This window comes from Anser anser, assembly GCF_964211835.1.
Source record: "Anser anser genome assembly, chromosome: 3".
Taxonomy (NCBI): domain Eukaryota; kingdom Metazoa; phylum Chordata; class Aves; order Anseriformes; family Anatidae; genus Anser; species Anser anser.
The window spans coordinates 39,532,972-39,560,356 of record NC_139722.1 but is presented as its reverse complement, the minus strand read 5'-3'; the positions used below and the strand labels follow the sequence as shown (position 1 = coordinate 39,560,356).

Genomic DNA, 27,385 nt, shown 5'->3' with positions numbered 1-27,385 from the left:
TCGTTCTCCCAAACTATTGGCACTAGGACAGGCATGTGATTTTATCCCTAAACAGGGTGTTCCTTAGGCTCTTTGCCAATTTAATTGGCTTATTCATATCCTTCCCTTCCAGATTACCTCAGGGTGATTTACATGTTGGAGGCCTATAAACAGTGATGATTCAGTGCATGAAAACCAAAAACATTGTTCAGTGTCTGACAGGGTCCTCACCGCCTTTTGCCCCCAAATTAATTGTTCTTATTGGGACAACATAACTAATAATCAACCTCTGACATCATCCTAATGTTATACAGACAAAATAGTTTCTAAAAAACAATGGGACTATTGTCTTTTTTTTTTCTTTTTTTTTTTTACTGGTGTTTCTAGGTACCCTGTAGGAGCAAACAACAGGCGAGGTTGTCAAATGAGGAGATACAGGTGCTCCCAGCCCAGCTTCTTTTGTCTACTGGACATTTTGAAGATGGCCTTCTTTTGATTTTCCATGAATAACAGCTCGGACTGAGCTCTAAAGAGATGCAATCACAAAGACTATTTCATTTCCTTTCCCTACAAAACATAACTTTTCTTATAGCAGTTCAACACACACTTAATATGGCATTATTTAGACTGAGTAGGTGGACACCTGTCAATCTGAGAACAAATTTCCTTCACATGTTGAACCTGAACTCTATATTTAGGAAATTTTCTGCAGGCCAATTCATGCCAACTTTACCTTCAACAAATAACAAAACAAGCAAAGGTTTGTATTCTTGCATAAAGAAAAGGCTGAGAGAGGTTTGTTTTGCCTTTGTGCTGATTAAAGTCTTGGACCGTCACATACCTTTTTCTTCCTGCAACATTAACAACTTTGATAAAATGCACCAGAAAACTTTACAGGACATGTCTCTACATTTTTGGTAACAATTTACTATTGTTTCAGTACTCTCACAAGAAACAGTCACTCAGTCTCCCTTCAGGGGGAGATTACTACAGTCCATGTTCTAACAGCCCCCTTCTCTCCGTATGCTGTATAGCCCTGCAGTGTCTTTCACAGAAAAGCTCTCTGCTTCTAATCTAACCCTATTACCAGCTACATGGGTACTGATGCAAATCCACCACCCCTCCTGTACATTTGCATTTTGGCACCTAAAAAATTCTCTGTGCTTAACACTCAACTCCCTAGGACCATCAACCCTCACTTTTTAATCCATTTCCCAGTAAGATTTACATGTCTTTAAAACCCACAGCTCGCCTCATAAGGCAGTCTCACTATTCAGATACCAGTTTTCCCAACGTCTCTGGTATATCATCTGCTAATAAAGTTTGTATTCTTTAATAACAGAGTTTATGCACTTAAATACCTGCCGGAGGACGAACACATCTGCACCACGCCAGCTGAAGTATTTCAAAGTCCAGCACTTTTAAATCAACTCAAATGCCTTAAAACTAGTTTCCCTGTTTGCACTGACAGTTGTGGTTACAGGTGTTACGCACTTAAAAGCTCTGCCTAGATATTAAAACTTGCACACAGCCTCATTCATATTTGCAATCACTGACTGTGTTTATCTATGAAAAATCTGCAATACATTTGTCATGCCCACACTGACTTTATATAACATGTTCATGCAGAAGTTCCAAGCAACATCACAGAATCATTACCGTCCACATATGTAAATGCAAGCGAACCACTCCACGAAGCTTTTAATATATAACACAGGGAGAACAAGCATGTAATGAAATGGTGGGAAGAACGAGGGGTGAACTCCCTGGAATTAAAGCATACATGTGTATAATTTTTTGTAAATGGCAGGAATGCTTCACTCCTACTGAATACTTTTTAAATATTTATACCACATACAAGCTAGTAAATAAGATTCAGATCTCATAAGAAGTCCATTATAGGACCTGATCATCTAGAGCATTTGAGAAATTGCCGAACAGAGAGAAATAAGCCCAACCTGCACCAGATTCACTGCAGGAAATTGGCGAGCTGGCAGCCCTGAGAATTCCACCTCTTTGATCCACAATGAGCAAGGATAATAAGGGTGTATGTACTCACCCTCCTCTGCTTTTCACTTTCTTCAAGGAAAAGAGTTCTGCTGATTCAGGGCTCCGGCCATGGCCCAAGAGAATTTTGTTCTTACACTCCCCACACATCAAACCTCTACTTTTTAAAAAGTTCTCAAGATTTCCTGGCTCTTTACTTAATTCAAGCAATTATGGTAACAGGCATTTCTTTGTTGCCTGTCACCGAAGTATTTTAAGCACTTTGAGCCCTGTCTCGTTTTATACTTGTTTCTGAAGGAGTCAGTTCTGGCCTTCAGCTCTTTGTTTTCTTTCAAAACCTTATTGAACGAGCTGTGCTCCTCTGCGTTCACTTCAAGGACAGAATGTTTTCTTTTGTCATGATAACTCCTATTCTGAAATGTCTCAAACTTACAACCAAATGCAAAAACAAAGTTCTCCCTTCCATTTATTCCCGCTAAGAGCATCCCGATGGCTGTGCCTTTCAGATAACCACTAGAAACTACATGCTGCGGGTAACAATGTAGAAAATGACGCTGAATACTCGCTCAGGATAACTCAGGCAGGAAAAGTCATTAATGCATTTTACTTGGGAATGCCCAGGTTATGTTTTATGTTGCGACAGGGGCAGACAGCTGCAGTAGGTCTGCCCCCCTCATCAGCATTAGTGCTTTCCCCAAAACCATAAAGGTGAGCGTGTGTCATGCCAGCGCAGGTATTGCACAGAGAACCGGCTTCCACCAAAGTCAACAGGAAAACAAAAGAGCCTAGGAGTCAGAGCTTCCCTTTCTTTACTCTTATTTAAATGTCAACCAGTGTTTTATGTGGTTGTTTATTAAATAATAATAACACAATAATGCCCAGAGGCTCCAATTAGGACCGGGAAGTCGCTGCAGCCGGATTGTGCAAACGCCAGGGAAGGGACGGAGGGCTGGGAATTGGATGCCTCCCCAGCAGCTCCTCTCGGCAGGCGGGGAGAGCTTCTCCCAGGACTCCCCGGCACCGGAGCAGCTAATCCTGCTGTGTGCGTGGGAGTTTTATGCTACTTCGGTTTTCAGGGTTGTTTTTTTTTTTTTAACGTCAAGATATAGAATAACCAGGAAGGCATGCCAAAGAGGTTTTCTTCAAAGTGGCCGAGCCCACAAAGGGAAAAAAGAGCGCATGGAGATGCATATGCTAATTCTTATTAATTAAAACCAGAATGCCGGAGTGAAGCCGGGCAGTCTTTATTAGCTAACATTAAAACAAAGGGGTGATTCGCCTTCCTTTGAGACAAATGTAATCATGGCAAAGTTCTGCTCGCTGCAGTGACGTTACTCCTCCTCGCTTTACACCACTGCGAGCACGGGATCCGGTCAGGACCCGTCAGGAAGGACTCAGAAGCTGATAACGAAACAAAAGGACGAACACGAGGCACAAGGGGAGGACAATCAAAGGAGTGGGATAAGAGCGAGCATGTTGCTCTTGGCAGAAAGCAACTGGCAAAAATTAATCGTGTACTCAGCCTCTCGCTCAGTTCTTTTTGTTTTGTTATGAAACAGGCTTTGTTTTTCTTATAGAGGAATGGGATATATTTCAGCAGAGCAATCCGAGCTGGGTAGGCTTTATGGCAGAAGTTTGTTTTATAGGGAGGTTTGAATGAAGACAGAGTGGATTTGGTTCACCAGATGAGTGCAGTTGTTCCAGGCTGAAGCAAAAAGAGTGGCGTGAATGAGATCCCTCAGAGGAAAGCGTGAGGAGGTAAGGAAGGAAGTGATCAGAGGAAAGCTGGGGTGGACCAGAAGCACAGACACAAACCCTGAATTAAAGCTGTGGCAGAACAATGCAGGACCACAAAGGCAAGGCCTGAAACTGAAGAGAACACCAGCAGCCCAAGAAGGGGAGAAAGGGTGGTGAGGTGCTGCTGTACAGTGAGGAGAATGGGGAAAAGGGCAGTGAAAACTTTATCTGCTGCGATGGGGAAAAGAAATTAGGGTTGTAGAAATAGTGGAAGAACAAGCAGCTTTCACGTGGGGGAGAAAAGGGAACAAGGAGCTGGGAGGATGTCACCTTTCTCTGCGGTGGTGGAGAAAGGACAAGGAAGGGACAAGAGGTTTTCTTCTTGCAAAACAAGAAGAAACTTTTGTGAACAGAAAATGTACGTTCAGTGAGGGGTAATGCATGGGTCTGGCAGGGGGGGCAGAGGTATGGAAGTGCAGGGGTGCATAGATGAGAGGAGGAGAAGAAAGTTAAGCATTAGATGTAGATAGATCGTACAGCACGTGTACCACCTGTAAAACCAGGGAGGGTGGAGCTCAGCTACAGAGGTTTTTGAGAACAGAATGTAGCCAGATACTACGTGAAAAAAAAGAGAAGGATGGAGAAGACTGAAAGATACTGAAAGAGAAGTTGAACACTTAGTAAATGATCTGGGAAAACAAGGTTTAATTAAAGTCCTCGGTTCTTCATTGTTCTTTGTAGAAAAGTGAGTTTAAAGAAGCAAAATTTTCAACTGGTTTCCACAGAGCTTACATGCAAAATTTCCAAAGAAGCAACAAGTTTGCAACTACAAGTATGAGCTCATTTCTTCAATGTGCACACCAAAGTAGAGGGGTAGGTCTTGTGAGTAAACAGAATGGAAGGTGTCTATACTGGTAAAGGAGCTGTGTGGTTCCTTCCACCTGAGGAATATCTAAACAGCTGCCTATCAACCTTAACGTTAAACCCACTTCTGAAAAACAAGAGTATCCCCAGAGTTTACAGCTTGGTTGATGCTCTAAGAGATACCACTTCTGTGCCTAGTCCAAGTAATTAGTAGGAAATAGTTAATAAGTCTCAGTTGTGCCTGTGTCTTATGCTAGTTTGCTCACTAACATTTGCGTGGAAGAAAAACCCGATCTTCACATCTCAGCCTTAAACAGCTGCATAAGGTCACGGAGAATCTGGGCTCCGCTCCACCCCAACAATTGAGACATTGACAACCCTAACCGTGTTTAACTTCAACAGCTCTTAGTTCACACGTTCGGTATTACTCATGTGATTAACATTTGGCCTGTAATTTGTTTCAACATTCCAGTTCAACGTATTTTTAGTTGACTTGATTCTACTCTCCAGTTAATACGCAATACCATACTGCTCCTTTACCGGTATAATCATTGATGAGCAATTGTCTTACAAAGATGTAATCAAGTCTTTTGGAAAAAGTCTTTGTAGGAAAAATTGTAGTTTTCATTTCTGCTGAACGCCATGGCAGCTGTTTTTGTTTGTTTGTTTGAAGATCAAGATAAAAGCAGAATTCAGTTTGGTGCAGTGTTTCTCAAAAAATTCAGTCAGGAAACCTTTTACAGGAAGTTCAAAAATATGGACTCTTTTGGAGGAGACAAAGGAAGGAAGATAACAGATAAAGGTAATGCAAGCATTGTTTTTTTTTTTATTGAAACTATTGACAGTGGAGTGTGAGGGTGTGCAGGACATGTGGATGTAATGCATTTGTTCTTCAGGTTGCAGTAACATTTCCAGCACCTCACGACACTGCCCTCCCGATCCACCTTACCCTGGTATTCAATGGTATGATTCACAGCAGATGGAAAATTGTTCCACCTTTTGCCAGTGATGATACCTTCCTGAAATTGTAGAGGTAATTGCGGTAGTCAGAGCTGCAAAATTTTACTCACTGCTTCCTAATTATTCTATATCCAGGTCTGCTATCAGAATTCACACTTATACACCAGTGAGTTCAGTAATTTTCTTTTTATAGCCTCAATGTATTGTCCTGAATATATGTGAACCGACTCAAATGGGTTATCGCTGTTTCACCTCCTTGCAAGTAAAAAGTTCTGTTTCACCGTGACTTCATGGTTGCCACCTTGCATCACAAAATGACTGCAAGGGCTGCCTGGGTCGTTGAAAGCAGCCACACCATAGAAACCCTTTTCTTAAAGCATGAAGCCTCATCTAGAGGTTTGGGTTTGATTTTATTTTCACCCATACTACTGTTACTTGAAGAGTGCTCTGGAATCTCATTCCTCTCTGACAATTACAGCTCTTTTTCTTATTTCCAGTTTGGTTGAGATAACTGCCAGTTCCTGTGTCAATGTATTCCTTATCAATAAAACACATCTTAACATTTTTCAAAATGTAGCTCCTTGCACTTTTAGAGAAAAAAAATAAAGATGTTAACAGTTATTTGGGCTAAACATGCCATAATCCTTTAATTTCTTGCAATAACCACATTTTCTACTCCTATTTTCCCAAGCAGCCCAATCACCTTTTTCTGGTGAAGTTCTGGTTTTAATTAATCTTTCCTGAACGCGTATGAGTGGAATTATACACAGTATTTCAACTGAAATGTGTTTTCAATGCCTCTCATGTTGGCAAAGATACTTTCTGCTAGAAATACCTTAATACCTTAAATCTGAGAAACACATTGTCCTATTGAAGGTCATTCCGTTTTGCAAGTTTAGGCTGTAATTTTTGGTACATTTTACCAGCGTAAGTCAGCACTGAAATATGCACAGGTGACCTTCACTGACCTCTGGCTTTCATTCCTTTTCCTTTTTATCCTTTTCTCTTGCCAGCACTGTGCAACTGTGTAGCAAAGCAGATTGAGAAAATCATTCGATTTTTCTTTCAGCTGATTTTCCTGCCTTATAATTTCTTCACTAATCCCCATTTTCTTAACTAATCTTTTTTTTTTTTCATTCAGCACCACATAAACACTTCACTGAAGTCCTGACAGATAAATTTTTCTGCATTTTATCTACACAATCTGCAAATGGCGTGTGCTTGATACATCAGTAAAAAACTTCAATATGTATGACCAAATTGGAGCGGAATGACAGACACTGCTCAAGATGACTTTTCCTCAGCCAGGGTGAGATGGAACAAGGCCTCGAAAAGAGCTCTGCTAACTGAAGGTCACTTGCTTGCGAGAACAACCTGTTAATGAGAAATAAGACACTGTGAAGTGGGAGGAATACAGTTAGACAGCACAAAAGAAAAGCACTGTTATGTGGACCCTGCATCAAATGAATAAAATGTCTCAAGGAAAAGGAAGAAGCAGAGTCAAGGTAAAGTTAAAGAGAATAGAGGAAGACAGGAAAAAAAAAAAAAGCAACCTAAAAACAATGGGGGAGTGGAACAATTGCAGAAGGAAGGGGAAGATAAAGAGTAGTACTCAGACAACTAAATTTTCACCACGGTCCCAGAGCAATATACTGGAAGGGCTACTCCATTCTGAACTGCACAAAGGTCAAAACGTTGTCCTACATTTGGACTTGTCCTTTCAGCAGGTGTCATGCTTGAAGTGCGGATCCAATAAAATTTAGTACGAGCACTGGCTGTAAATAAGCTCTCCCATTCCCAGTATTCATAAAATTTGTGGATGTTATTTAAAAATATGCCCATAACAGGGTTTAATTTTAAAGGCACCCTATGCAGCACATAATGGGACACGGCAAATTGGTTATATAATAAGTAAGTAGAAGAAAGAACAATATAAACAGTGGTTTGCAGCCTTGACCCTATGGTGTTTCCTGCCACAATGAAAGTAAAAACACATGTTCTCTGACAACCATCAAACACTTTGTCACTGCTGTTGGACATTTTGCTGCCTTAGGGCTTGTCTACATGCAAAGCTACATTGGTTTAGCTGGGTTTAATTTGCTGCAAAGGGACGTGTGAATTCTTATTTTGACTTAAATCAGAATTATTTCAGTTTAGCTCAACAAATTAGAGGTCAGATAAAGCCCGAGCAGCTCTGTTGATTAGGACAATCATGGTTCTAATCAATTGCTTACAATTACAGTGCTGCCTGTGCTGGCAAAAGCTTGCTTTCTAGTAGCTTATCTTGATGAAGTTTTGCCCGATTTCTCAGACTCTTAATTGACTTAAATTGCGGCTGAATGGTCTTTAGGATCTAGTGTCACATGAGTTAGGGTAAACCAATCTTTTCTGCTGGGGAAGGCAGAATATCTATACAGAGATCTATACAGAGATAAAACAGCACCAATACTAAGTGGGAAAGTGGTGGTTATTCTAAAATTGAGGTCAACATTTTCGATATTGCACCCAAACACAGGCACTTCTCAGCAAACAGATGATGGCAGAAGTTGCTGTGTCAGCCCTGTGTGGGCTCAAAGGGCTCTTGGCCTGAGCAAGTGCCTCATACACACACTGGGAGACATGCAAGGTTTGCTTAATTCAAAGTTTGTAAGAACAGCTTTGCCTCAGCCTTCCTGGGAGAAACACTTTGGTAAGAATACTTAAGACTATTGCACGACCATAGGGAAACTTATCTGCTAAGGGAAATGCAATGGAAATTAAGAATTAAATGAATGGAAGAACAGCCATCATTATTCCTAAGAAGAGCATCCACAGAAGGAGTTATACCGGTATAGTAATAGGAGGACAATTACAACGCTAACAACATCAGTGCGTTTCCTCAGCCTTGCTATGGAGAACCAGGACCTGTCTTTGCTTTAGAAAAGCTCATCAGCATCCTCCTTCCTAAGGAAGCACTCCAAGTATTCCCTCCACAGGGGCAAAGATAACAGCTAGATAGATTTGCTATTTTCCGTAACTGGTTTTAGGCCAAGGCAAGCCAGGTAAACCTGAGGAGACCATCTCCTAATTGTCCCAACGTTGTCGTGAACTTCTCCGTCACGGAGAACGCACGTTATTAATTACTATTTCTATTTTTGTTGCAGAAAGGCTCTGCCAGGTCACCCCAGCGCTTAACGCCTCAGTTACACCAGAATTGCACACATCGCCGCACGGCCGCGGTGCCACCACGGACACAGGGCTGCGTTTAAGCCATTATTAGGGACTAATTAAGCCCTTCCTCAGCTCGGGCTGACTGCTCTACGCTCCTGGGGGGCTGCTGCCCGCACCCTGCCCTTATTTCGGGGCACACAAGCGCTGTAAGCGGAATAAAGGCAGAGTGCGGGCAGCCCGGCCCCTCCGAGGGCTCCCCCCGGGCAGCTCCGCTCCCCCGGGGCGCCGCCATCTCAAGGCCGGCACCGCCATCCCCGCCGAGGGGGGATTTAAACCGGCACCCCGGAAGCCCGGGGCGGGGCATGCCGGGATTTGTAGTCTCTGCGGTCCGCCTCCGCCATTGCGCGGAGCGGCGGGGAGGGCGGGCGCGGACTACGCCTCCCATGGCCCTCCCCCTCCGCCCCCCAGCGGCGGGGAGCGCAGGCGCGGTGCGGCGGGCTGCTTTTTGAATCCGCGGCGTTGTTATTGACGCCATCTTGCTGGTGCGGGAGGCAGGGAGGGGAGCGCCGCCGCCGCCGCCGCCCGGGCCCCGCCGCCATCGCTCGTCATCGGCGGCCGAGGGCCGGCTGAGCGGGCCCGGCCCCGCACCCCGACACCCGCCCGGCCCCCCGCCACCCTTCGCGGCCGGTATCGGGCGCCGCCGGGGCAGGGCGGCCGCAGAGAGAGCGAGGGGAGGGCGCCCGGCCGAGCCCGAGCCCGAGCCGCGGGGGGGCCCGGGGAGAGGCCGAGAGGGAGGCGGCGGAGGGCCCTGACGCGGCCGCCCCCCCTTGTCCCTGCCTCCCGCCCGCCGCGCAGCGCGGGGAAGGCTTCTCAGGGCAGGGCCGGCCGCCTCCGCGCCCCCTGCCCGTCGCTGCGAGCCCCCTCGGCGGCCGCCCGGCGCCATGGCTTGCGGCGCCACGTTGAAAAGGACTCTGGATTTCGACCCGCTGCTCAGCCCGGCGTCGCCGAAGCGGAGGCGATGTGCGCCATTGTCAGCGCCGGCCTCGGCCGCCGCCTCCTCCTCCTCCTCCTCGTCCTTCGCCGCCGCCTCCCCGCAGAAATACCTGCGCATGGAGCCCTCGCCCTTCGGAGAGGTGTCGTCCCGGCTCACCACAGGTGAGGGGCTCGCCGTGCTCGGGAGACCCCCCCCACCCCCCCCCCCCCCGCGGGGTTTGGGGTTGGTTTTATTTATTTATTTATTTTTGGGAAGGGGAGGCTGGGGTGGGCGCGGCGCCCCCCCTCCGGCCATTTTGTGTCGCAGCCGGGGGTTGGGTTGGGTTGGGCTGGGGGGGGGGGGGGGCGATCCCTGCTCGGCTTGGCACGGCGGCGGCGGGGAGAGACACAATAGAAATGGCCGTTTGCAGCAGCAGAGGGGGAGGAGGGACGGCGAGGAAGGAGGGGGGCGGCGCGGGCGGCTGGGGAGAGGGGTCGGGGTGGGGGGGGGGGGCGTTTTGGGGTGGGGGGGCTGGGGAAAGGGAGCCGAAGAGTGGAGGGGTGGGGGGGGCGTGGGGCTGGGGGGAGGCTTGAGCCGGTGCCGAGGCTGGGGGGGGGGGCTCGGCAGGGAGGGAGGGTTGTGCGTTATTTATTTATTTATCTTTGGTAATTACGGCTCTTCTTTTTTTTTTTTTTTTTTTTTTTCCTCCTCCTCTTCCACGGGTGCCTGGCTGTGGCCGGGAGAGCCGCAGGGGCGAGGACTGCGGAAATGCCGGGGGGCGGCGGGGCCGGGGCTGCCGGCGGGCGGGTGGGGGGGGGGGGGGGCGTGCCCGTTCCTTGGGGGATCCCGCTGGGGTTGGGACCCCCCCCTCGGGACCGTTGTGGTCGTTCCCGGGGGCCCGAGGCGAGGCGCGGCACCTCCTCGCCGTGCCCAGACGGCGGGGGGGGTGGGAGGGAGGGAGCGAAGAGGGAGGGAGGGAGGGAGGGCGGCCTGTCATCAATCACCCGCAGAACGCCAGTGGGAAAAGGCAAAAGCAGATAAAACAAAGGGGGGATTCCGCTTCCAGCCCCGTAAGGCGCGTTGCTGTCCCGGATGGCCCATCCTGTGGCATCCTTCGAGTTTCCTACGAAAAGGGAGCGATGGGAGCGATTGTGTGCCGGTCTGAGAGTTGCCTTTAGGGCAGATAAAATGGGATCAAGCAGTCTCCTCGTCTCTCGGAGACGCTGGGCGAGAACGAAACCCTTCCCCGTGCTTAACGTGCGAGGGATGATTCAACTGGTGGCCTTGAAAGCTTCAGGTCGGCTTGTGTAATTGTGTCAATTAAAAATCAACCGAGTTCGTTTTACCAATGAGTACGAAGAGAAGAAAGGAATGAATCTTGGCTGGGCACGCAGGACTGATTGGCCCTTCCTATGGTTAGTCTAGTGGGTGGCTTCCAGTAATGCACTTAAGAACGTTTATGCTTGCAGCCATGAGTGGTTGCAGTGATGAGGTATAGGTCTGTGTCCTTTGTGTGCAGGAAAAAGCCCTCTGTAATTGTTACAATAGAATTCCTTCTGCTGTTGCATTCATTACGCCCTTCTGTGCAGAAGTTTGCCCCGGATAACTGCCAGTGTTGACCAGGCAGTAAGTTTGAATGCGTTTTCAGATTGTCATCTCCTCCACATCCCTCGTTTCTGTATTCTTAGTTCTGGAAGCTGTACAGTAGAACACTTCTTTTCCTTCATGGGTTTACAAAAAAAAAATTGCTCGGAGGGAAGTGTATAGAGGGCATACAAAGTACTTACACTTGGCATCAGCGCGTTGATATTTTTTGAACCTCTAGGAAAAGATCTTGAATGAGTCAGCGGTCTGGGATGAGAGCTGTGATGGATTGCACTCCCTGGTACAGTGAGGCATTATACGTGCTTTGAGATAGATCTTTCACATCAGAAATCATTTGATTCTTTCTAGAAGATAAGCGTTGCTTCATAGCGATGATTTATTTTGGCTTGTTTCTTTGGGATTTGGAAAGCTTAGATTATGAATATTTAATATAAATATTGTCTGGCCAGTACATGTGTATTGCTGAAAGGAGACAAATCAATACAATTTTCAACAGAGATTTTAGCTGCAGCAGTATTTGAGGTAATGCCTCCATTCCTATCGTAATGATTGAAGCCCTTAAAAAATAAATTGCTACTGAACTTGAGCAGATACAGGCCTCTCTTGAAAAAATTAGAGGTGGAGGTTGTAATCCATGCGAAAAGGTGGTTCTGCACTGACGAGGATGTTTTATAGAAGGCATCATATAAAGTAGTGAAAAGTGAAGGGCACTGAATCAAAATGTCTCTTCCAGGACCGAATGATCCTGAGCAAAGCTGGATGTGTTTGCAAGTTGGGCGCATTTACGTGGCTTTTGTGTAAAAGCTCCCTCTGGTTTCTGTTACAAGGAAAAAAAAAACCTTTATGCAGTGCTAGTGCAAATGTAACCATAAAGGAGCTTGCTTGCTTTTTCCTTTTGGTTGAATTTAGGAGGATAATGATGTTGGGTATATTTTATTTCAGCCATCAGCGCACAAAATAGAGCTTATCATTTTAAAGGGGCCACAGAGATTTTGTGGGATTCATCCAATCTAATTTTGTAAACGTACATCTGACCTAATAATTTGTGGTATTCTTGATAGTCAGTTGGAAGAAATAGATGGTTTGTTCTAGAGCTCTGCCTGGGGTTGAGGCAAAGCCTACTTTAGAAATATGTATTGCTTCCCGTTGACTGTAAAATGAATTTATGTGACCATTTCTGATGCAAATGTCTCCATTTGGGTCAGATAAATCTTGCCTTCTGTCTGAAAAGAATTCCAGTCTGATTTTCAAAGTGTTCCCAACTGAGTCACTGTTTTGTTCGGTTTTATATTGAGAAATTCAGTAACAATAGCCAGAATTCAGTTGACTTCACTTACGGTTTTCTCAGGGTGTAGCTGTAATGCTGAGATTACCAACACTTAAAAGGTATCTGTCTGAATTTTATTTAAGGAAAATTATGTTGGTATGAAACCAGAGGTGTGGATATAAAGCCACATGCCAGTACTTCATTTGAACTTCATGTTAAAGTGTTTTTTTCAACCTAATACCGTGCCGTGGTACTGTTTAACTTACCAGCACCAGAACTGCTTAGCACATGGTTAATCATTTCAGGAACGAATTATCTGGAAGCAGAATACGAATTGATTGGGGGGGGGGGGGGGGGCTGAGAACCACGAACACAGTGTGGGCAGTCAGATGAGAAAACAGCTGTCTTTGTGGATTGCTCGCAGACAAATAAACGATAAGTCTGCTTGAGACAGGGAAGGCTTATTCATGATGAAATTTATCTCTCACAAGAGTACTTTAATATTTTGTGGTTATTTGAACAGCTGTTAGGTCACTTCCAGTTTCTCAATGAATTTGGCAGCCAAGCTGTAATTGTGGCTTCACGATCTATGTTTTCTGTGGAATTGACCTTATGCTTACTTAAGCATACTCTGTGAGTACGTTTGGTAATTTTTGGATAGCATTGTTTGCATCTAGAATTATCTTCTGAAAAGTAAGCTTGTTGTGAGCAGCACCCATCCATAGCTGCCTGACGTGAGGGGGGCCTGATCTTGCAGCAGTGTCTCTTCTGAGCAGTTTTCTCCTGGTCGGATCCTACAGATGAGTTTTACTTCGGTGCAGATTCTGGCTATAGGTGAGACTCTGGTGACACGCTGGGCGAGACAGGAAGGCAGCTCCTGATGTTACTGAGGGCGTTGAAGATCTTCCTCTGCAGGTCTCTTGGGTGTGCGCTGCGGTATCACAGGAGTATGGCCGAGTGGGCGGACTTGGTAAGGAGGGGACTGGGTCGGGACGTCTGGGTGATGCACTGTATGTGTTCTGTTCCCGGGGAAGTCCTGAGGGAGTACACAGTTTTGGTTTCAAGCTGTTAAATTTCAGCAGCTGAAGGGCAGAAGTGGTGGTATTTTTTGTATTCTCTGCTGGAGGATCTGGTTTAGAACTGCTATTTGCAGTTTTACCCCGAAGAAAGATTGCGTTCTGGGCAAGAAAATTTTATAAACATATAAATAAAATATTTACTATAAAATATAGTTCATATAATATATTAATAAATGACATTCAAGTCCTTTCTTGAATTAAAGAGCACAGGTTGGTGTTAGGAAGCCTGCCTGTCTGGGTATTTCTGAGACAGAAGCTGCAGTGGGAAATGCAGTCCAAATAAAACCATCCGGCCAAGGGTGAGGGGGGATAATGCTGGCAGAAGTTGAAATCTCCTCGTCCGTGATACACAGTAGCTAAGAAGACAAACCCAGCCCAGCAGCTTTCTTGCCTACTACTATTTCAAAATCAGAGGTTAAGTTGCAGCCAGAACCTTGTAGAATCCAGAAGAATGTTGTATTTAAAAACAGTTTGTGAAATCTCTTAAAAATCCCCAAGCAAGCTCTTGCATCTGTGTGCGCAACGCTTCTCTCCATCTGAAATGTTCATCTGCTTGAACGTTTCCCCAGTTACTCACTGGTGTTGCAAACCAAAAACTGTATGGGTGGGGTTATTGAGAATAGTCTTCACCTCAGGTCACTGGCCGAAAGCCAAGCGGAGATAATGTCAAAAATCTGAGAGCGTATGGAAACTCCCGAAGTTATGCGCTGCTTAGGAATGGGCGGGCATAATTGGTGCTTGCTGCTTTAATGGCAGCCTCTTGGCAAACGTCTCTGGTTGGAGATGGCAAAGAGAGGGGTTTGGAAGAGCCTGCCTTCTGGGAGGTGACCGAATATTTACAAACAGAAAATAGTTAAACGTCTTAAATACAAGGCCTTTGTCTTTCACAGAATAATCTGAAAAAGTGGACTAATTAGCACCAATTTTCAAAGTTAGGCAAGAAAATGACTTTGAACTTTTTGAGTAGGAAGAGCAGTTGGCCTGCCCCATAGTGTCCTCCCATGACCTTTCGGTCGTACTCTTGAGCAAACTTAGAGGGACTTCTCTCTGAAACTTCGGGTTGGGCAGTGGCCACGTCCAGGTTTGCATTTTAGATGAACAAACGTAGCAGCTTCGCAGTGAGGAGTGTAGGTTCTGCAGCATCTCTTTCTGCCTAATTTCTGTTTTGTTAACATTTATCGGCATGTGTATTTATTGCTAAATTACCGTGGCAAGATGCCAGGCTTCTCGTTGTGCTCCAGTTTTGCAGAAACCATCAGGATTTGAAAAACAAAACATTTCCATCCCCTAAAAAAAAAAAGGGGGGGCAGGGGGAAGGATCATAACGGCTGCATCTGGTCTTGATCATTTAATTTATTTGAGAAATTTCTGTATAGATGCCTGTGGTGTCTATAAATGTTAAGTACCCTTGGACTTAGATGTCGTAAAATGTAGAGGCAGTTTTTTCATTTCAGTGGCAAGTCTGATAAATGCAACGTGACATTTTTTTGTGTGCGAAGAGAAAGATCTAATTGCTGTATCTAATACATTTTGCATTGCTTGATTTATTTTTCATTGCTCAACCCCTTGATCAGGAGAGCTGGGATTTCCTGAAATAGCACGTTGGCAGGATGAGCTAACGGCTGCGCGAGCAGCCGGCTCGCCGTGGCAGAACCAGAACCTTCATCAGGCTGAGCAGCCGAGTAATTGGATCTCACGAGGCAGCCGGTCGTGTGCCGCAGGACCCGCCACGAGCTGCTTCTGGAGCCGGAGACGCTGGCTGTGAAGTGTCAGCTCGTACCCGTTACAGGGTTTTCTGTCTTGGAGTGTGCTTCTCTGAGATGAACGTGATTTCTGAAAGTATACATTTGATTACTGAAGCCTAACACACCATGCCTAATTCAGAAACACAGCTGGAGTGATGGATGTCTGTGACCAAAGCGGAAAGAGGAGTATCTGGACCGTTTTAATTTCTGTGCTGTGTCTGTGGATGCTCTGTATGAGGAGATAAAAAAGCGAGGAATGCTGTTAACCCACTGCTCTGCGGCAGGGCTGTCCTTAGGGGCAACAAGCTGCTTCAAATCGATTCTGTGTGTCAGTAATGTGGTGGGGAGATAAAAATTAGGAATGTGGTAGCAGCAACTAAATGCTGAGTAAGGGAGATGGATCTGAAGTAGGACAGTGGTTTTGCTTCAGAGGGAGCTGAACGCCCTTAAGATGCGAGCTGCTGACGTGGGGATAGCGCTCGACGGATTCGCTTAGAAGAAATCTCAGGCAGGGTTCAGGTCCGAATGCACACGTTGAACGGTGACACTGCAGACTGAAACCCGAGCTTCAGGTTCCATTTCAGGGCAGGAAAAATGCTGCTCTGATTTCAGCCTATTGAGTCACCTACCTCCTTGTTCTGCCAACGTTTCCTTCAGCTAAACGAGAGAAGCTGGGAACTGAGATGCGAGACTGCCGGTTTGAAAATCAAGCCAAAAAAGAAAAATCCTTCAGGGGAAACAATCATCACTTTTGTAGTTGATAAGAGGTTATTAAAATGAAGAAAATAATTGTTTGCCTTGTTACCTTTTCAAATTGAACTGCTGCTTCCCTTGTACATAATTTCTGGGTAATTACAGGTCAGGATGAAGTAATTAGATGACAGAACTTTGGAAAAAAAATAATTTCTCGTCTTTTTGTCATGAATTAAAGGAAGTGAGAAGTAGACATCACTCCCAGGAAGTAAATATTTGGCTTGGTAATGCATCAGTGTGACAGATCATATTTCAGTTGTCAGATGTGAATTCTGAATTGCCCCTTCAGGTTTTCACCTCTCTTCGTTGCGTGCGAAAGCAACATAAATGTGTAATTCTGTTTCCCTGAATCATAGCTCAGATTTGGAAAGAAGGCTTGGGCGAGTGCCATCCGTCACCCGAATGCAAGATTTCACGAACAAAGATACTTCACATGATGATCCTAGTAGACAGCACTCCAGATGAGAAGGAGTATCTGTGCATTTCATTAAGTTCAGGTGTATGTAGCCAAATCCCCCGTGCCTTGCGCAGTCATGGCGACCACAGCAGTCTTACCCTTCTTTGTCCTGGCATTGAACCTGGCCTTCTACATGAGGGTTAGAAGAAGGGGACGCACGGTTCGGTCTTGCGTAACCACTGGCATCCACAGTCATCTCGAATTGGGAACATCACTTAGGAGTGCCGCTTCATTTCAGTGTGTTAGGAGCTTGGCTTTCTGCTGCCCTACATTCAGCAGGCCTGGTTTTCACTTTCAGCCCCTCTGCCCGGGGTTTCCTGTAGCTGTCTTTGTGCTTTCTGAGCTACCCCTAGCCCGTAGGAAACACTGAGCACGGGGGATATGGTGAAGTTAAAATGAAACCAAAGGTAGGCCGCCGTGATGTAGGTCTGATTGTATTAAATATGTGCCTTCTGTCGTCTCATACGTAACATTGCTGCATGAAACACAATAGCTGGCTTGAACTTCACCACCAATAAGATGGATGCAAGTGTTATTTAGAACACCTAATGAATTCCAGTACATATGATTCAAGTTATCACTTCAGTTTTACAGTCTTAGAGAAGCTTGCTTAAATTTAGGTTTTCTCTAATCAGTACACTTTCAGATTCTAGATTTCTACGTATAAAGAAATTTGTTAATTAAAATGCACGTCATTGTTGAAAAAGACAGTTTGGGCCTTCATACCTAAGGAGCAAACCTGTCCTGTCTTTGACACCAGTTAAATGAATGCTTTAATTTAGTTGTCAGTGCAGAGAGAGTAGGTACAGCTAACTGGAAGTGAAGTAAGTGAAGAAACAATGTGAAAAGGCAGGAAGGTTTTCTGGAATCCAAAGTAGGTTGGAGAATGAGATCTGCTAATTTTTAAACTTCGTTTAACTAGGCCAGAGTTTTAAAGGGCTTGACACTTCGACGTCTGCTTTGTAGATACTGTTCAGAAGTTGCTTGGTTCTCACTGCCTTAGGATTTCATGGCTGCTTTCATGTACTGATGCACTGTAAAAACTGTTTTTAAAGAAAATGTTTATTCATTGGACATATTTGACTGGATTTTTTAAGCAAAACGGTAAATGCTGAAAGTGGCTTGATGCATTCAACAACTACTCTTACTCTGCTAGGTTCAGTTAAAATAAATAAATTTTAAGGTCATAATCATGGTTTACGCTTACTTTGGGTAGTGCTTGTGTGAATGCACTCTGGCAAATCCAGAATGCTTCGTTCACTTATAAACATAAATGCAAATTAAGAACGTGAATAAATGTGTGTTGTCTGTGTGACCTCTGTGAATTTGGACATACTCTAGCTCTTTTACGCTTTTCTAAAAATAACGTATTAACCCATTATTTGCATCCTTTAATAGTTACTTGAAATGTTTTTATAAACAAGTGTAATACAGATCAAATCTAGGCCAGTTTTAATCCAGTTTTAGTGACTTGGATTTGTTATTTAATTTTCATTTGAAATTGGCTGTAAATGTTTGCAAATTTACACTTTGCAGTGAAGTCATTTAGCTTGAAGTAATGGATTTTATGCCGCTGTATGTTAGTAAAGAATATACTGATGTGGTCCTGCCTGCTGCAAAAATGCGCCTGCGTAATTTGAAGTATTACTAGTCCAGATTGAATGGCTTGATGGTGTGTTAAAGGAGCACTTTTTGCATCTTGGTCTCCATGTCACAAATGGGGAAGCCTGAGTCATTCTCAGTCACTTGCCTGTGCTCGCAGCGCTCTGTAGTCCTGCTCTACACGCTGACCAGCAGGACTTTAAATCCCCCCATTAGACCAAATATAGGAGTGCTGGTAACCCAAAGAGCTTAACGGCATGCTCACGTGTGCAGCCAGGACTTCAACTTCCAGCCTTTTTTTCCTGGTAGCTGTTTGCAGTGCAGGCAGTGCATTGTCATTTCGACATAGTTCCCTGCTCCCTCCTGTATTTGTTTAGTTTTAGCCCTTTCCCTCAAGTTACAGCTGTGCAAGCCATCAAAGCAGCTTTTTATTAAAGGGGGGAGGGCTGTCCCAGTGTGCCTGTCAGAAGCTTTTCTTAAGGCTTTTGATTGTCAGTGCAAGATTAGAAGAAAGCGAGTTTTTTTTTTTAAGAAAAAGTATTGTCAAATTAGAAGTAGGTGAAATTAGTCTAATATTATTGAGATTTCTGTGCCCACAATTCAATATAATTTTGAATAGAATTGTGTATCCTTGGTGCACAGCCCTTCATTTCCTGTCCCAGTTGAAGCTGTTTTCTTAAAGTCAGTGCGTGATTTTTTTTTTCCCTGCTTGTATATCTTGCTTTTGATCCTTCTTTTCTGCCTGTCATTTTTATGTTTTCTCTGAATTGTTTTCTGTTTGATTTGCAGAGGTTGTTAGGGCTGGAAGGAACCTAGCTGATGATTGTTGCTTTAACTCCTGTGGTTTTATCCAGTGACCAGCTTTTTTTTCAGCTTTTTTTTTTCTTAACAAATTTGGAGGTTAATCTGGTTTGAAAATATTTCTGCATAACTATAATACTAAGAAGAGTTAGAAGATTTCTATCTAAGTTGTTACACCCCAAATTTGGCTTACATACAGAATTTGGAAAGCCTGCCCGAGACCACGTAGTCATAGTGAGGGCTGCACGTGGCGTGTTGTGTTTGTCTGTTGATGTAAATACAGCGTGTGTCCTGGTAGTGTGGACATGCTTTAGGACAGATGTTATCTTAGGAGCTGACTCGCTTCTTGCTCACAATTGAGCAGTATCTCTTTAGCTAGAGCAGCACAGGATTATGAGGAAAAACACTGTTTTGTGGCCATAATGCTGTTGAGTAAAACATTGCAGCGCTGCCTCCGAATGTCTGATGCAGTGTGTATGCATGAGACAAATCCTACATGGGATTCTGCTTCGTTTTGGAAGCCTACCTTTGTCTTGGTTTAACCTGATCTATGTATTTCTGTACCACAGTGGAGACGTATATATAAATATGTCCTACAAGAAGTATAAATTCTCCAGCCAGCCTTGAGTGCATTTCTTCCCCCCGCTTCCTCACTTCCTTCATTTGCTGATTGTATTTCTTTATTATGTCTTCTGCAGCTGCAGTTTCTTTCAGCAAAGTTACTGTTCCCCTTGTAGGAGACTGAAAATTGTTCAAGCACTGTAGGCATGGGACTGACAAGGTAGAAATTGCAGAGCTCTTCACCAACGAACAAAATCCAAACAAGCTCCTTTGCTGAGAAGGCGCTGATATTTCTGTTGACTGGAAATGGTTTCCTCTCTAATAAACTGGAAGCTCCTGGATTGATTTATGGAATTGGAGACCCACCACAATCGTTAAACCTCTGAACTAGGCATTGGCAAATGTTTGTTTCTGCTTGCGCTAGCATAGGCTTCAGCCACGAACTGAAAAAGCTGTCTGCTGAAGTTAACCTGCTTCAGCTGGTGGCTTACAAGGAAATGTGCAAATATGGAACCTCAAGAACTTTCTGTTCTCAAACACTGAAATTTGGTAGAGAAATTTCAACAGTATTGGTAAAATGAACAGAAGCAGGAAGGAACCGAGTGGAGTCCTTTTTAGCTCTGACACGACGATGCTGATTTGTGTGTATGTGAGCTTTGGAAAGCTGTCTGCCAGAAGCTTAGAAGCTCAGTCTCAATGGAAGCCGATTGCTTAGGGAAATGGTTTTTCAAAATGTATTTGAGTGTTTAAGAATTGTCATAAGGAAGAAATCTTTGGAGGTCTCTTTCTGTGAAGGTCTCCTGGAAGGTGAGGGAGGGGAATGCATTTTTTAAATATTTGACATAGCCAGGGGATATCCGTTCAGGACACTGATGTTCCTGAGAGCTTTTTGTCACGTGGAATTTAAGAGAGAAAGCACACAGGCCTGATAGTTTTATTGCAAGGATTGTTTTTTCCTTGTCATTTCTCATTTCAACAGAAATGATGTTATTGAAAGCACCTGCTGTATTCACGATGCGATCAAATGCTGACCATCGACCAATTGCCATACTTAATTTAAAATAGGCTATTGATCCATCCACAGGGTTTATTTGAATAGATCTGGGGCTATGAAAAAATGTTGGGGAATACATTCGTATTTTGCCTGTCAGTTTCTAGTTCTTGGAGGTTTTAAGCTGTAGTTGCTTTAGAAATACTTTGTCTAAATTGTTTCCCTCTCTGCTTTGCTGATTGTGTGCCAGTAACTGTACAGGGAGGAGTGGTATTTCTTGGAGATGTGGTATTCTGGAGTCTTCTGTTCCCCTTAGCTCTGTGAATGATAACCATGGTGTGTGGAGGAGAAAGGTGATTGCAGATGAAACATTTGGAGGGAAGGTGATGAATGCCAGTGGAAGTTCTACAGCTTATTTTTTACCACGTGTGTCGTACAGTTGATGGTTCCTAAATTTTGAAGTTCTGCTGTTAATTTGTTAGCAGTACTCTGGCACAGATGTTTGACCTTAACTAACAACATACTTCGCTAGTGTTTTCCTTGTGAAACAGTCTGGAGTTACCTTCCTTTTGGTTAAGTTTCATTATTTGGCTTGCGTCTTAGGTAAAATGTTGTTTTTGCAGGACATGTTTTTAAGAGTCTAGCTCTTGTCATCCACAGTATTTGGCGTTTGAGTGGAAATAAACTTAAGTGAAATTCTGAAATGTAATTATTTTAGCCTTTTAATTCTTCTGTTGTTTTTCTTCTAGAACAAATTCTGTACAACATAAAACAGGAGTACAAACGCATGCAGAAGAGGAGACACTTAGAAAATAGCTTCCAGCAGACAGATCCTTGTTGTTCTACTGATGCACAGCCACATGCATTTCTCCTTACTGGACCAGCTTTGCCAGGTACCCAGAAAATTCTGTGTAATTTTCACTATGTTTTCGGATTCCGAGTCAATAATTTTCCCTAGTTGTCTTGTGGTACCTTCTCATCACTTATTCTTTTTTGGGCAATACCAGCATTGATCTGGAAGATTGTACCTTCTCATTTTAGCAGTCAGTGGGATGCAAAGCTTTTAAGGTTTTCAAGAGACCATCCTGCTTACCCTGCAGCTGATCTTATAATAGGCTTTAGTGGAGCAGCTGTCTTTGCAAAAATATGCTACAATTTTAATACTGAATGGAAGCTTGAATGTAAGTGGCAATGGCCATTTGTGTAACATTGTGGAACAACACTGGGTGTTTTGATACTGATGCGTATCATCAATCACAGATGTCTTCCTTTTGAGTGTTCAGTCAAATTTTACTTTAATTAAAAGTGTTCAAATGACACAAACTTTTCTCCAAATGTTTTGTAAAGTTTCTTTAACGTAAAAGATGTGAAGAAAACTGATCATGTTACTGGTTCAGAACTACTTACGAGTGGTAAATTGGTGCACCCAAATATTTTCTTAGGTACTTCATCTGCAGCATCATCACCATTGAAAAAAGAACAGCCTCTGTTTACTCTCAGACAAGTTGGAATGATCTGTGAACGTTTGCTGAAAGAGCGTGAAGAGAAAATCCGTGAAGAGTATGAAGAAATTTTGACCACAAAACTTGCAGGTATTTAATAGTTCAAAATAATGTGCTAGGATGAGTTCAGAATTGTAATTCTTTTGTCATTTTTGTGATATGCTGTGTTTTTTTCTGACCTAATCTGATTAAGGAATGAGATTGTATATGGGACAGAAAAAAATGTGTAGTCTCTTTGATAGGATTTTCTCTTCTGTGCTGCCTTGGATAGAAACTGTGACTCCTGGGTATTACCAATCAATGGAAACAGAGGTTTTATTTCAGATAGAATTTTCTCTTGCTGTCGTGTTCGAATTGATCATTTCCTCTTCGTGTTTTTTTTGCCAGAAAGACTTTCTATTTTACTGGCTTAAGAGCTCTTTGTGAAGGACTTTTTTTTTCCTGCTTGGGAACTGACTTCCTTTTTCTGGAATTTGGCAAGAAGACAGTACCTAAGATTTCCCTTTCTCTTCCCAGTTACTTATATTATGCTGCTGCCAGTGGAGTAGTTTGGTTGCTGCTTGAGCATCAGTAGTTGAGATGCATTTCTGATCCTGTGTGTTGAATTCTTGTATTTCCTACCACTCAACTGATACTTTTGGTGCCTGATGCCAACTTATATTTTGTTAAGGATCATGTTAATGTCGGCACTGAAAAAAGGACCTTTCTTTAGTTGTCATTGTCCTCTACTTCTAAGCATTTTGGTAATGTCTGAGCACCTAAATTCTGGTGCGTTCAGAGGTAGGTGCCTTCACAATGTGATTTGGTGTCTAATTTAATACTTAGTGAATATCTTCTGAGTGCACTCTTTGGCAGCAAACCTGCTTTTAAATACCCACCCACCACCATTCTGCATCCCACCTGAACACACGCCAGGATTAAAGTTTGTAAGTCTGTCCAGGTATGGGAGTAAAACCTTCTGCGGGTATGCCCACACAGGAGGTCACCAGGCTTGTGTCAGGGTTGTGGGTTGTCCATGACAGTGTTGTCTCTGCACCTGAGCCCATGTTCATGTTCTGTGCTTGCTGGTCCGCCACTGCTCTATAAAAACTGGCATAGTTCTAAGTCCCTCTTAAATCTACATTTCTTTAATACATAATTAGCCTTAAATACTTAATTTTATTTGGGCCTAACGTTCCATTTCTACAGTTTTCTTTTTAACCTGCTTCAGACTGATGAACTAGCATTCTGTAGAGTTTTCTTCTTCTAATTTGTGTGTTAGGAATTGGGTCACTTCTTGTGTTCTCTTAAAGCATATTTAGGTTAACAGTGATCATCGTAACCAGCTGAAGAGCAGATATGTTTGTAGATTTGCCCCAGATGTTTTCTGACATTTTCTGTAGTTCTTTACAGCAGGAACCCTTCTGGCAAGTTCTTGCATGTGCTCTTTGTGTCAGTCTGAAAGTCCTTTAGGAAGGAAGGGTGGCTTCTGCTGGGGGCATGGGGCAGTTTACAGTGAGATGAGATGAGGTGTATTTGTTCTTAGGGTCATTGCTGAAAGAGCTCAAGTTACTGCATCCCATATATCAAGCTGTTAGTAAATTTTCAGTTTTATGTAGGAATTTAGAAAGAGAGACTGCCAAAAGAATTCAGACTAATTCCTTCCTTAGGCGGCCAGTAGCATTTTTCTGCTGACAGTGATTATATGCTTTTCTAAACTTTGTGCAGTAAGGTGATACTCCTTCTTACAGACTAGTGAAATCAGTGGAAATGTAACTGGAAATTCTGTAAGAGATCTTAATTGAATAGCTTCTTTCAAGTGACTTAACTGAATGCTTGGATCTCAGGTATTTTCCTTGTTTCCTGTCTGAATCACAGTTTTCTTGTAAGTAGTTAGCCAGATACTGCCTTTTTTCCCCTCTCTGCCATGTTCTTTGTGAGCAGAGTTGCCTTTCATACAGAGTTAGCGTTTGATGAATGGAAAACTCAGATCACTGTAATGCCCTGATTTCCTTTCTGTCTGTTACTCAAAACCTCTGTGTTAGCATAAAGTTGGGATTGCAAAATCCTTTGCAGATCTGAAAACCAGAGGAGGGAGTGCAAGGGGCTCCGTGAAACTTTAGCTTGAAAGCTGTTCTAGAATTTGCTTGTGAAAAATAGCTCTCTATTACTGTGGTTCAAGTTATAGAGTAGTTAGAGTATAGCAATATCATTTGTGTGTAGGGTATATGGCCATCTTTTGACTTAAACTGTTAGAATGCATGGTGCGGGATTCCAGCTGGGCAAGTATCTTTACAGTTGTTCACTTCAGTTTTCAAACAGTTCAGTTTAGATCACTCTTGCCTTTGGATTGCTTAACTTCCTCAAGCTGAGTGCCACAAGAAAGGGGATTTTTAGTAACCGTGGATTCTTTAAATTGCCAAAGCCATACTGTTAACAAAGATGACACTACAAAAGTGGCTGTCTATGTTGACTTAAACCATTAAGGAAGAAAGGTTGCAGGATGGTTTCTGGCCTTGAATACATAACTTTTAGGAAAAGTTCTGGTTGCTGTTGTTTTTGGAAATGGTTTCTGGGCAACAAATCCTTCAATCTGCTCTTTGTGTTATTTTGTTGTTTGGCTAAGATCCTCACATGGCTGCTGAAAAGCCATCAATCAGAACTGCACTGAAACAGAGGTTCTGCTTGTGGGCAGAGGGGAACTGGCTGCCATGACACTGGGCCCGTTCAGGCAAGGATGAATGTCCTTAGATCACTGAGTCAGGTCCGTACTTGGGGCTGCTGCGGCTGCTGCAATACTTGCTGATTACTGATACGCTGTTTACTTCAAAGGTGAAGCTCATCCCTGCAAGAGGATGGGGACTTTAATGGGGCAAACCTGTGGGACTAGGAACCACTACCAATGTAACTGCATTTTTGGTTGAAGATTGCCTTCTTTGACCTTGCCCTTTTCTCAGAACACCCCACATTGCTGCACATGTATTTTTCCACAAGGGAGGAAGGGGAATGGAGAGGAGCGGCATCTGGTAGATATTACTCTCCTTGTTCAATTTCCTAATTCTGAAAGGTGATATCCTGCTGATGAGTGCAGTATTAAAGCTGAATAAAATATTGTGAGTGTATGTATGTGTGTATAGAAATAATCTGTCTGGGAAATAACAGTGCTTAGTCCAAAGCTAAACGAATGTTTGATACCTAAATTTCATTTCAGATCACGCAGTGGCTGTTTTCATGCAGTCCACAGTCAGCTGTGTGGCTACTTCTGTGGCTGGGATTAGTGAAGTGCTAGTCACTTAGCATCTCATCTTTTTAGTTTGCCTTTTGCTTTTCATTTTCGGCTAGTCACCAAAAAGAGTTTCTAACTTTGTAGCAAGTCCCTTTCCTGTACCTTTGTTTCCATACCATTAAACTAATTTGGTTCTACATCTGGTAGTGGCAAGAGCAGAGAGAAGTTACATTTCCAGCCCTAGCACTGACCATAATGCTGTGTTTGCTGAACTGCTCTGCCCTTCTTAGCATCTGTGAAATGAGCATACTCAGTTACTTCAAAATAACAGATTCTGACACTTAGCATATACTGGGTGTATCAAGGTCTTTGTGTATGTGCAATATAGTTATCTTTGATAATATTACTGTTTTTCTAAGGGAAATTCTTTTAATTAAGGGGACATGCTGCATCGTTCATGGGGGATGGAAAAGAAATGGCAGCTATGAACTGTGCAGTCACTTAAAACTGCTGTTAGTGGATGTGTGTTTAATTGATATGATTTATATGGTATAAAAAGTAGCCTTGAATATTTTTCAGCCTGAGTTAAACTTAATAGACTCACACTTCTAATGTTTCATGCTTGCAGAACAATACGACGCATTTGTGAAGTTCACGCATGATCAAATCATGCGACGATATGGAGAACAGCCTGCCAGTTGTGAGTATCTATTTCTTGCGGTTCCTGTAGCAGCATTGGATTACCAAACGTTCAATAGTTTAAATGGCCTTTGTTCATTGTTAAGCTTCGACTAGGACCCAAGGCAAAAATTCTTCATGTTGGTAGTATGGAGAGCCGAGGTTGAAAGGAAGATATGCGGTAAAATGCAGCTTTGGTTTTAAAACATGCAGAGCTGTCACCCATTAGGTGCTGGTTTTTGATGTTGAAAAAGGTTTTGATATTGCTATACCAGGTTTGTGATAGCCCTGCCTTTTGTTACCTTCATCATTAACTCTTGTTTTTTTTCTTTTTTCAGACGTTTCATGAATCACATTTTCTGCATATGTGGGCTGCCCTATACACCCCGTTTTATTGTTGCAAGCTGTCCCAGTAATGACTTGCAGCAATGCCATATTTTTTCCCCCTGTGAACACAGGTTATTTCAAGCTTTTGTCAGTGGCAACCACTCTTATGCAGCAACTGGTTTTGGAGTGCTCCCTGATGTCAGTACCACCTGGATGTGGACCTTTGCTACCTGTAATAATACCAGTGGCCTCATTTGCTGTATCATTACGATTTGGCTTCTTATGTTAATAAGTTTGAAAAAGTAAAGGATTAAAGCTGGTGTTCTAGAAGTTGCCCTTCACTGGTTGTGTAAATAAAAATGTAGAATGACACTTCTGGCTGAAGTTAGTGTGGTTTTCATAACTGTGCACTACAACAGAGCTGTAATCACAGTTAAATTAGAATGTAATCCCAGGACAATTTTAAGCAAATAGCCCACAGTACTGCCTGTGAAATAGTGAAGGAGGGCATTTCTGTATTCCATGACTTTTTTGGGGGTTAAGAATGGGTTTATATGATTTCTCATTTTTGTAGTTTTTATTTATTCTATCAGTCTTTAACAAATGTTTATTGCTGCAATTTTTCAGTGTATCATTGTTTTACTGCCCTTGTAGTACTGGAATTTAGTTGGAAGAATAAAACATTTACTTCTAATCTGTTTGTTTTTAATATGCAGGTGGAACTTTTGCTGTGTATGAATAAACTTAAATCTGAGTGTTTAAATGAAAACTGTATTTACTAGCAGTAGTGGGTGGGTCAGAATTTTAGGAAAGGAAGTGGATGGAAACCTCACATAATTCTTCAGAGGCTAAGAAATGCTTCTTAGATTGGATGTATTGTTTCAGTTAGGGAAGCATGTTTGTGACACAACTGACAAAATACTGATTTAACTTGCTGCAGCTGACTGGAAACAGCTGTGCGTGTCTTCCTTCAGATTTAAGTGACACATCAAAGGAAGTCTGTTCCTAAGCTAGAGCAGGTGCTTGGTGCTTGCACCACAAGCTGCAGCTACCTAGGTGCTGGAAGAGCTGAAGGCGTGCAACCTCTGCGTTCTGGGCCTAGGAGTTTGTTGTTAGATACGCTCAGCTGTTTCCAAACTGCT

The 27,385-nt window shown here is 43.4% G+C and overlaps 1 protein-coding gene and 1 long non-coding RNA gene across 6 annotated transcripts in view; one reads left to right on the top strand and one right to left on the bottom strand.

Moving 5' to 3' along the window:
• LOC310896693 overlaps positions 1-9,052 on the bottom strand; it is a 51,428-nt gene extending 42,376 nt beyond the window's left edge. For 2 of the 5 annotated variants that reach the window (XR_014581748.1, XR_014581749.1), the window contains exon 1: positions 2,039-9,052. This is a non-coding gene — a long non-coding RNA (uncharacterized lncRNA). The remainder of the gene's footprint in view (positions 1-2,038) is intronic. The other 3 variants (XR_014581750.1, XR_014581751.1, XR_014581752.1) reach the window with 3 other exon arrangements.
• Positions 9,053-9,229: 177 nt separating this feature from the next.
• On the top strand, positions 9,230-26,937 carry AKIRIN2 (akirin 2). The gene is made up of 5 exons (XM_083829304.1): positions 9,230-9,852; positions 21,281-21,424; positions 21,974-22,123; positions 25,867-25,938; positions 26,255-26,937. Exons 1-5 carry the CDS (start codon positions 9,639-9,641, stop codon positions 26,263-26,265), a joined length of 591 nt encoding a protein of 196 aa, XP_083685430.1. The 5' UTR covers positions 9,230-9,638; the 3' UTR covers positions 26,266-26,937.
• The last annotated feature ends 448 nt before the right edge of the window (positions 26,938-27,385 follow it).